General features: G+C 35.6%; 1 protein-coding gene across 8 annotated transcripts in view; it reads right to left on the bottom strand.

Annotated features, from left to right (window-relative positions):
- Positions 1-484: 484 nt before the first annotated feature.
- WDR20 (WD repeat domain 20) overlaps positions 485-10,524 on the bottom strand; it is a 99,441-nt gene continuing 89,401 nt past the window's right edge. For 4 of the 8 annotated variants that reach the window (XR_011171491.1, XM_069103728.1, XM_069103725.1 and 1 more), the window contains one exon: positions 485-2,004. Coding sequence is in view for 4 of the 8 variants with exons in the window: in XM_069103728.1 (XP_068959829.1) it covers positions 1,951-2,004 (54 nt within the window). In the remaining 4 variants the exon portion in view is untranslated. Of the gene's footprint in view, positions 2,005-2,034; positions 3,421-10,524 lie in introns of those variants that run through there. The other 4 variants (XR_011171489.1, XM_069103726.1, XR_011171488.1 and 1 more) reach the window with 3 other exon arrangements.

Genomic DNA, 10,524 nt, shown 5'->3' with positions numbered 1-10,524 from the left:
GGATCTTCAGTAAGATGACTATAGTCTACTTTTTGCAGACATCCTAGGACTGAGTGAACAGTTTATTCATCCTGGAATAGAAGTGCAAATTTTCCACACAGGTAAGGAGTGAGCAGGAGGGTGAGCTTCCTCAGCTACTATCTGGTCTGTACATTTCTCTTTGAGGAGAGAGATTAAGTTAAATCTTTGGCCTTCTGATGCACCAAGAGCATTAGGGTACTTAGTTATTTAAGGTAAAAACCTTAAAGACCTAGTGTGACACTAATCCAATGAAACAATCACACGACCTATGCCCTGTTTCATATTTTAGGGCATACAGTGAACACATCCTGTACTTTTAATTAATGAAATCCTTGTCTTTTCTAGGTGTTTTTAACTTTCACTTATGGTGATAAATGATCCTAGTAACATCAAATGAAATACTTATTTCATATTTTTTTGTTGCTTTATGATTTAGGTTTTCACCAAATAAACACCCAAAAAGTTAAAATTGTATATGACTTTTTTAATGAGAAATATTTTTCTACTTGGCAATTGCTGGAGTGACAATTTTGCTGGAGTATATTATACAAATATGTTTGGAGAGAACCTGAGATAAAGGGTCACTTGTGTGCAACTTAATTAGTCTAAAAGAAAAAAAAATTAGACCTGAGAAATAATTGGACATCTTGGATCACCTTACATTTGATTGATTAGTACGAAAAGCACCTTTATGCTTAATCCTTAATCATGCTTAAATTTCTGTAAGGTTTCCAAATGCAAATTGACCTTACAGGTGTAATCTAATTTTTGACCTTAGAAGACATGTAGTTAACTATGATTATAGATCTTTGCACAAAAGGATTACTGTTGTCAGACAAAGGAATTGAATGGTAAACTTAAAAAACACAAACTTGGAAGATTTCATGTCATAACACACAAAGGCCTTTAAAAAAGTTATCCTTGTAGAAAAGAACAGAAGGAAGGTAGAGACTGAGTTTTAGAGAACAAACTCAGAATTAGTAGTTTTTATGAATAGCCTCAGTGAAATTGAAATTTAAAGGCCTGGAGAGGACAAGATGTTCAAAGAATAAAATAATTACTAATCAAACATTTAATTCAACAACAGAATGATTACATCAAAATTGAGCCAATTTAACATAAAATAAACAAGATGCATATTTAAAATAGTTTAATATTAATGTTTTTCTGAGTTAGAAATACTCTTAGATGACGATGAAAATTACTAGATGAAAGCCATTTTCCCCAACCGCTGAATTACATTTATACATATAATACAGAGCTGATTGTAATTAGAAACATTATTATTAAAATAAAGGTTTAATAGCTACAAAGGATTTCTTATCTCCACAACTTAGCATTGCTGGGAAAGTCCATATTTAAAGTACTCTACTAGCATTAAACTATCTTAAGTGCAATTTTAAAAGAAATTTATAATTGCAGCATCCATCTTCCTGAATTATACTGGTCAGAAAAATGACTCTCTGAGTGCATTCCTAGGTTGTCTTACCACCTCAAGTATAAAAAAATCAGTGCAAAAAACAAACAATGGTTAAGTACTATTTTATAACAACTGAACTTGAGGGTATTTTTGTCCAAGAAAGATTTTATCTTATACTATGTGTGTGTGTGTGTGTATATGCATATATATATGTTTTAATTACATTTAATTTTAAGTAAAAAGCAAGAAAACCTAGTTTCTCATTTTAACTGCAATACCAAAAGAATTACTTTAAAACAGAAAATTCTTTGGGTAAGCAGCCAAGGAAACAACACTGGAAAAGGACCTATGATAGTACTCTTCTGTACCACACTATGATTCCCAGAATTCCAGGTTTACATTCGGCCATTTTAGAAATGTCCATGCTCTGTGGCTGAAGAGAGCAGCTCTTGGTGCCCTTGTCATTACTCCTTGTCCTGGGGTGGGTTTTGTTCGCAGTAGTGGGATGACTACACTACAGTTCCACTTGGAGAATTGGCCTGGTTTTGGGATGACATTAAACCCTGCAAACAAAGCAGTTTACATTAATCCAGCAAAAGAACCCGACATTTAAGAACATATTTATACTAGTGGTTATTTCTGTCATCTTAATCAACAGGTCAGTTGTATTTGGTAACCACTGTTTTATCACATGATTCAATTTTTTTTTCATCTTTATGCTCCTACAACAGACATTAAATTTATAATTACTAAGTAACACAAAGCAAAATTCATTGAGTCCCCAAATCCATGCATATCTAATACCCCTGGGGAAAAGGAAAGAAATTGCTTATCTTTCTGGAAGTTAGACTAAGGCCTGTGAAAGAGATGGATGTCCTAGGGAGGACTATTTGCTATGCTTTCATCCTCCAAAATAAGCCATTTATTTCCTCTTCATCAATAGTGAACTGACCATGAGTAAAGTGAGACATGTTTGGGAATTAGAGTTCTGATATACAACTGAATGGGGTAGCATGAAATAGAGGTAATCCCAGACATGTTTTAATTGTAACTTTTTCTCACATGAGAGGGGGAATATCATTCAAACATGTTTCAATGTATATAGCAAGTAACTGTGAATTTTGCAGGGGTGGTGGGTGGTGGTAGGGATGGGTGGTTGTGGAGGAGGCAGAGACAGGTTTGTTGAATTACAGAAAAACAAACCAATAGTTGTTCTTGGGTAAAATAAATGAGGCTCTGGTGAATGTAAAAATCGGACAAAGAGTTCAAAAGCCAGTGCCAACCACTGAAGCACTGAGGACTAGAATGAAGGGCGGGATTTTTGGAACAACATTAACAGGATGCCTGAAACTCCTGCATACTAGTGGGAGTGTGTTGCTTTATGGCAGGGAGAAAATGAGACCCATATTAAATTTCTCTAACTTCAGGTAGGTGCCATTTTACATAAACTTAAGCATGTTTAATGTTTTCCAAAATAAATGGCTACTACAGTATTCTGGGATATGTAGTTTTAGATCTTAATTCATTCACTGAATATAATACTTTACTTTTACAAGAACATAACACTAAAGTTGCAAATTTTCTATTTTAGGCACATAAACTCAATTATTCTTAAAACTAGCCTGAAAAGTATTAAAATACTGTTTACACACTAAGGCTAAAAAAGTGTGCCAGATACAGTATTTATTTCTCACATTTAGGTTTGTAGCAGATAAAATGGCTATCTATACCTGAACAGCATTCATCAACAAAGTTACATGCACCTTGTTCTAGGTAACCAGTGGGACTATAGTTATGCTACCACTTAAGTAATTTTACATACAGATCATTTCTTACCTTAAAGTTAGGTTCCTGTAACTTAGATCCTTTAATCTAGACAAGACCAGGAAGCAAATACCAATTGGAATGTAGAATTTGACACCTCTTCAGAATCTATAGGAGCTCTTTTCCTCTCAGATCCAAGAACCCAGGAACCACTACTGAGAAAAGGAAAGAACCCTGTTCTGACTTCTAAACCAAAAGAACACGTTTCTGGATTGGTGGTAATGAGTCTCAAAACCTAGCCCAACTAAACTCTTTCCTGCTAACTCAGATCCACCAAGTCAGATGTGATGAAATCTATAGGGATAGGTGGATAAAGAAAACTGTGTTTTTAAATTCCCCAACAAGCCTAGAGAATGCTGGTTGGCTTCTAGATGTGATGCAGAGAACTTAGCTTTTTGAATTCTAAACATAGGAAGTCTTATATATGTGTACATATATACATATACATATGTATGCAAAATCTCCCATAGGAATCTCAGAATTGGAAGGGATCTTATAGTTGATCTTAGTCAAATTAGAAGCCTAAGGAAAAATTGTTTTAAGTGGTCAATGCAACCAAATCAAAGAACTGCATATTTTGCACAAACAAAATAGCCTCAAGCAAACTCTAAAAGAAATATCTGGCTAAGAATTTCTACAATAAAATGTCTGTGGAATACAGAATACTTTAATGAAATAACAAATGACATGTTCTTGGAGAATGTCTTGAGAATTTAAGACTCATTTACCCAGAATACAGTAAGGGAGGATAAGTTGTTCAGTTCAAAGGGATAAACTATCTACCTACCTACCAATCTAAAAGATTAAGTCTCATTCCTGAAATAAAAATGAGCAAACTCTCAAAACATCATTGTCTTAGACTCCTGTAAAGGAAAAGTGAGCCACCCTGATAAAGATAGACATAGGCTTTCTGCTCTTTCCCTCCCTCCTCAAGTGTGCTTATGCTGTACTTGCACCTGACCTACTTCCTTCTCCAAACAAGTCAAGTCTATAGTGTTTCAGGAAGAAAACTCTTTGGAGAAAGGTTCCACCTACCAGCCCACGCAACATTAGAAGAGTACTATTGAGTTAGCATTCTCCAGTAGGAGCCTGTCATTATTCTGTCATAGGACAGAAGTATCGCCACACCCATGATGCTCCAGTCTTGAAACCGTGTTTTGTCTGTACCTTCAATGCATGTGGCACCTTCCTCCTAAGAAACTAAAATACTCTGCATACCTTGTCACTCATCCTTAACTGCTTTGAGAGAAAAATTACTATTTTACTGAGGGTACTGAGGGGCTTGGTCAGTGGCTGGATGGGCTGCATTATTCCCTCCCAGAAATTTAGGAATGAAGAGAATAAAATAAAAGAGGTTTAAATTCTACCTCCATTATTTGTGTAACCATGAGCAAATTACTTAACCCTTAACCTTTCTTGGCCTCATTTCCTACCATTATAAAATAGAGATCACACAGTTTCACATCTGACTTATTGTGAGGAAAGTACTACAAAGTTACTGCAAAAGGTAATTCAGGGATGATGATGGTGATAAGAGCAAAGCTTTGCAAAGCACTTTACACATAATCTGTTATTTGATCCACATAACAATTTGGTGAGGTTAGTGGTATTTACTCGTTTTACAAATGAGAACAATAATGGCCAAAGTTCACATAGCTAACGTGTCTGAAGCAGGACTCAAACTCAACATCCCTGATTTTAAGTTCAGCACCGTTTGCCACCTTGGACAGAACATAATCTTTTAGGGTTTAGCTCTGTCTGGTCAGGACTTTAAGGATTCAGTCCCAACTCTGATTTACAGAAGTTCAAAGGTTAAACAGTTTGTTTAAAGAGAGCACAACACAGAATGAGACTAGGGAGTCTGTGACCTGACTCCAAATCCAGTGTTATTTCTACCACATCCATTGTCATCTTTATGTGAATAGATATTATTAGCAATAATACATTTTTGTAATACTTGATCAAGTTTACTAGGAGTTTTTCTTTTCATCTCCCCAACAATGTTATGAAGGAAGGGGAGAAGAGCTGGATAGTTAGCCCCCATTTAGGACAGAAACTGAGGCTCAAAGAGATCAAATTCCTTGCCTAAGATCACTGACCATACTCTGAACCATACCTGCTATTCTTAAGGTGCCATTAGCTAACTCAATAACTTAATGCACAGCAGCCAGCCAATAGGCCCTTCTCTTACCTCTTTTTAAATTTTACTGAACATCAGTTAGCAGGAGAGGGCTTTCTGGTCAATCAGATTTTCTGGATAACTGAAGAATAACCTGTTAAATAGTAGCAATGTGTTTCATTTTTAGAATGTATGTATATAATCTTTTATCTGCATACATTGTAACCTTGTAGTGTGATACTCTTGATGTAAAAGGCATGAGGGAGTGAGCTTATTGTGTGTAGATACCGAGACATATGCTGTAAATTATGACTCAATCAGATCTTTGATTATTGACTGATAATTTTCTTCCTAACAGGTAGAAAAGATTCCAAAAGGTTCGAATGGACTGCAGGCAAAGAGAAACAAACACAAATAAACTTGTTACTTTTAGAAGATGTTAAGGGAAAAATCCCCTAAACTCAAAATAAGATCCTGGATATTTGAAACAATAATAATAATTATAATAATGTGTCTACCCTATTTTAGCATGAAGAATTTGATAGTACTTTGATTAAATATTTTATTATTATTGTTTAGTTTTGGTCCAGATTTAGGATTTCATTTATGTGGGGAACTATGCATGAAGAAACAACTTTCATGAAATGTAGATCCAGATCAGCAACTTGTCTGTGAATTTTAATTAGTCTTTAAGGGGTTGCCTGAGGCACTGTTTCAGAGGCAAGGCTTAAATCCTGGTCACAGGACTATAGATTTAAGTGTTGGGAAGGGCTTTAGAGGGCATTAATTCCAACCTTCTAATTTTACAGATGAGGTAACTGAGACCTTGGAGAGGTAAAACGATTTGCTCAGGGTCACACAGCTATGGTCTGAGATAGGAATTTGAATGGAGGTCTTCCTGACTCTCACTCTGGCAATGTACCAGTCTTCCTGGTTCCTATGCCAACCCTATACCAATAATACAATGTAAAAGTTTCTATGGGCATAAGACTAATAACTAACATTTCCACATGTTTTAAGGTTACAAAGCACTATACAGTCATAATTTCATTTAATCCTCACAATTATCATGAGGTAGGTGGTACAAATCTTATTAGTCCTAGTTAACAAAGTGAGGAAATGGGTTCAGAAGGGTCTAGATGCCCACAGTCACAGATCTAGTGAATGATATTGCCAAGACAGGAAGACAGACTTGACTTGAAAACCAATGCTCTTCTCACCCCATTATGCTTTTTTAGTAAGCATATAATGGCAATATCATCGGCATTTCAAAGAATATCGAAAGTTTTCCTAATTTTCAAAACATAAAAGTTTTGTTCTGCTTGAACTAGATGACCTTTGAGGTCATCAACTTTGAGGTTATACCTGATGCTCAAGTAATGTAAACAGATTTTAAAGTGTCAGTTGAAAACAAAAAATGTTACCTAAGAGAAAGTCCAGGAAGGTATGTTGAAATTGAACCCCCAATGATTTCAAGGTTATGATCAGTGATACAGCTGTACTCAAGCACCTTGTTCCATCATACTTATGTACACACAAGCATATGTAACATATACATACATACATATATACATACATGTATCAACCTATCATTTGTCTCAAGCATGTATTTCAACTGATGGTGAGCATGCTTAAAGAAGGTAAAGCAATAATTTTCACAAACATCAGTTACTGTTGTGTATATTACTGAAGTGTAATGAAAGGACCTAGGGAATGAAGGGGGAGGGTTGGAGACAAGGAAGAATAGGCTCTATATAGACAAGAAAGAATGCCATCGATCCACAGCATGCATATGGAGGGAAGCTCTGTGTCCTTAAAGTCAGAAGTCCACACTTCTACTTCCAGTAGTGTCTTAGCAGCTCTGTGACTGTGGGTAAGTCACTTCCTTCTCTGAGCTTTAGAATCCAAGTTCTTGTGGGCTAGGAACTATCTCATTTTGGTATTTGTATCTCTAGCACTTAGGGCAGTGACTGGAACACAGAGGACCCTTAATAAATGTTTGTTGATTAATAATGAGCTGTACCAAGTTAAGAGTTTAATGAAAGGTTACTAAATTGAATTGGTAAAAATAGCTGACAAGAGTAGGAAAGAAAATTTTAACAATAAAGTAGCGTAATTTTAAAATATTTTTAAACAACTATTTATTTATTATATATAACAACTATTTTGCATATCTACTGAACATGAAACACAAAAATAATATAAAGAATACCTTGCTTTTGGCCCTCAGAGATCCTGGGAATGATTTTTGCCTTGCCTCACTACTATTGTCACAACCCAGTTAACACACACACACATATATGTTTGTTACATATATACGCTTATGTGTACATAAGCATGATGGAACAAGGTCCTTGAGTACAGGGGCTGTTTAGTCTCTCTTCATACCCCAGGGTCTAGCTGAATGCCTGGTACATAATAGGCAGGCATCTAATCAATGCTTGTTGATTAACTGAACAGCAGCACAGCACAGAACATACACTGGATTTGGAGCCAGAATCAGACTGCAATCTTGTCCCAGCACTTACTACTGATTGCCACCTCTTCACCCCATTGTGAGGATCAAATGAGAATGCATTCTGTAAAGTGTGAAAATGTTAGGCAGGGCTAAGTCATTTGGGAAAAAAAGACTTTAATAAGTAAGGCATGCAAAGCACTTATTACAGATTCAACCAGTTTAATTGGGGAATAAAGTAACCAATGAAGACATTTGTTTTTATTATTTATTATTATATTAAAGCACTATATAATAAATATGAATTTTATTATGGTTTATATAGCTTAATTTTTGTGGGGGGAGGGGTGTGGGAAAGGTGCTTAGAAACTTTTCATTTTAGATCAGTTTTAGTTAACTATACCAGTGTGAAAATATAGACTTGACTTTGAGGCATGCTTAGCCATGGCGACTATTAGCAACCAAATACTACATGAGAATCTGGTTACTTCTAAATTATATAAGGTAGAATTAGAAAGCCCCAGAGGACAACTTTGCCCCTATGTGTTTTGCTTATTTTTAGTTGACAGTCTATCCTCCCATCAACAAACTTCATGATTTATTCAATGAATATTAAAAAATGGGCCTTATGTAACAAATCTACTTAAGGATGGTAGAACAGGACCAAAATACCAACCAAATAATTTTTCCAAAAGTTACTATTTCCATGACTGCATTTATTATAGCCTTTGCTGAAAATAAGGTTGGACATAATTTCTGTTTTTATCCTCCCCACCCCATCACCCCCATTTTCCTTTGGACTACAAACCAAAATATTTGTGTTCTCCTACTGTCTCCACCATAAACTTACTGCCCTTAGGGCTTCAATTTCCTCATCTGTACAAACAAGGACTAGAAGCTTTCTTAAAAGTCTCTCCCAGTTCTACCATTCTATGATTGAGGCCCTCTCTATTCAGTATGATTTTTTTTCCCTGCAGAACTCTATTAAAGTAATGAATACAGCTTAATAAAGAATTGTAAATGTATCTTGAGGGAGCTTTTGAGTCGCTCCAAAATTCCATTTTAAAATAAATGCTAAAGTGATCTAACCATTAATTTTACTTAATTTATATAATTTAAGATGTTAAGCTAATACAGTAATATTTCAATAAAAATGCTACAGGAATTCTAGTTATTGATGGTTAGGCTGAAAATTTTCCTGTTGAAAATCTTTTTAAAATGTGTTAATCACACCTTATGAGAAAATACTTAGATCACTAGATTTGAGATCTATTTTGAGATGAGAAACATGGGGCCCAGAGAAATTAGGACATTCACCCACCCATACAGTGTCCTATGTGTTAGTCACAATACTAGAAGTCATCTCCCAACTCATTGCTCAAAGGTCATTCCACCTTATTATATATCCCTGTGGATATTTCTTGTATATTTAAGGATCTTGTAGGGCTTCGAGATGATCATTCTAAACCAGTGGTTCTTTAAGATATTTAGCTTGTGGCAAAGATAGTATTCTTTGCTGAGACACTGTGGCACATTAAATGTTTAAGTTGGCAACAAAGGGTGCCAGTCAATAGGGTATCACTACCTGGGCCTTGGGACACTTTTGCTTTTCTTAACCCCTCAACCTCTTCTTGATTTTCCCAGGACTAAAAATGCAGGCAGTGGCTTGACACATTCCAACACAAGCTGCAAAGAGCAGGTAGCAAACTGCAGCTGGGGTGGGGGAGGTAGGCAAGGTTGGGGACTGGGGATCACGGAAGTTGCATGATGTGGTAGGCGCAGTTACAGAACTAGCAGAACTTGTGGCATATCCTTTGAGAACTACTGTTCTACTTGCAGTGCTCACTGAACATTATGTAGTTAGAAAAAGCTTAAGAAATTAGGATTAGCTTATACGGGCTATGAGTCCTGTTCACTTTATAATAAATATGTGCTCATTCTGTTATCTCTAAAAGTGGACTAAGAACTGCTTGGGAGTTCTGGTTAATTGAATTTTTACTACGTTAGCAAATGGTGCTTCCTTCTGTTATGAAATCAGGGATGCCTGCCTGAGTGCTTAGAGACTGTCAGCATCCTAAACATTTAAGTTGTGCAATATTCAAGAACCTTAGGTATTATCTAGCTGTATGACCTCACTTTATAGAGGGGGAAACTGGGATACAGAGAGGGGAAGTGATTTGCCTGACCTAGGATACAAGTTTCTTAATTTGGGTAAATGTTCTATTTGTTCACGTTTAGATGAGAGTGATAATAAAAATATGTATAAATCTGATAAAAACATGATGACATTTAGAAAATTTAATGATATAACCTTGCATTGTACAGGAAAATAACCCTTTACATTGCATTGATATACATTATTTTTTAAAAATGTAAAAATTAAAAAAAATCTAGCTGCATACTTAGCCACCTAAGCAAAAAAATGCTTTTATAAGACCTGTCATAAAACAAGAAATTCTGAACAGAACAAACATCATCTGAATATTAAGGTAGTTCTGATTACGATGCTTCTCTCAATTCAGTATGTTTATTAAGGGACTATTACATTGAAGGCCCCTTTGGTTATTAGTTTTGAGACACAAAAATGAAAACTTGCTCTTGGGCTTATACTGTAATGGAAGAGGAAGGTTATCTATACGTGTGTGTGTGTGTGTGTGTGTGTGTGTGTGTGTGTGTGTGTGTGTG

Source organism: Petaurus breviceps, unplaced genomic scaffold (genome assembly GCF_028583685.1).
Source record: "Petaurus breviceps papuanus isolate PSGF00001 unplaced genomic scaffold, PetGlider_PUasm1.0 64, whole genome shotgun sequence".
Classification (NCBI taxonomy): domain Eukaryota; kingdom Metazoa; phylum Chordata; class Mammalia; order Diprotodontia; family Petauridae; genus Petaurus; species Petaurus breviceps.
Note: the sequence above shows the minus strand (reverse complement) of the source record. Positions and strands in the feature narration are given on the sequence as shown.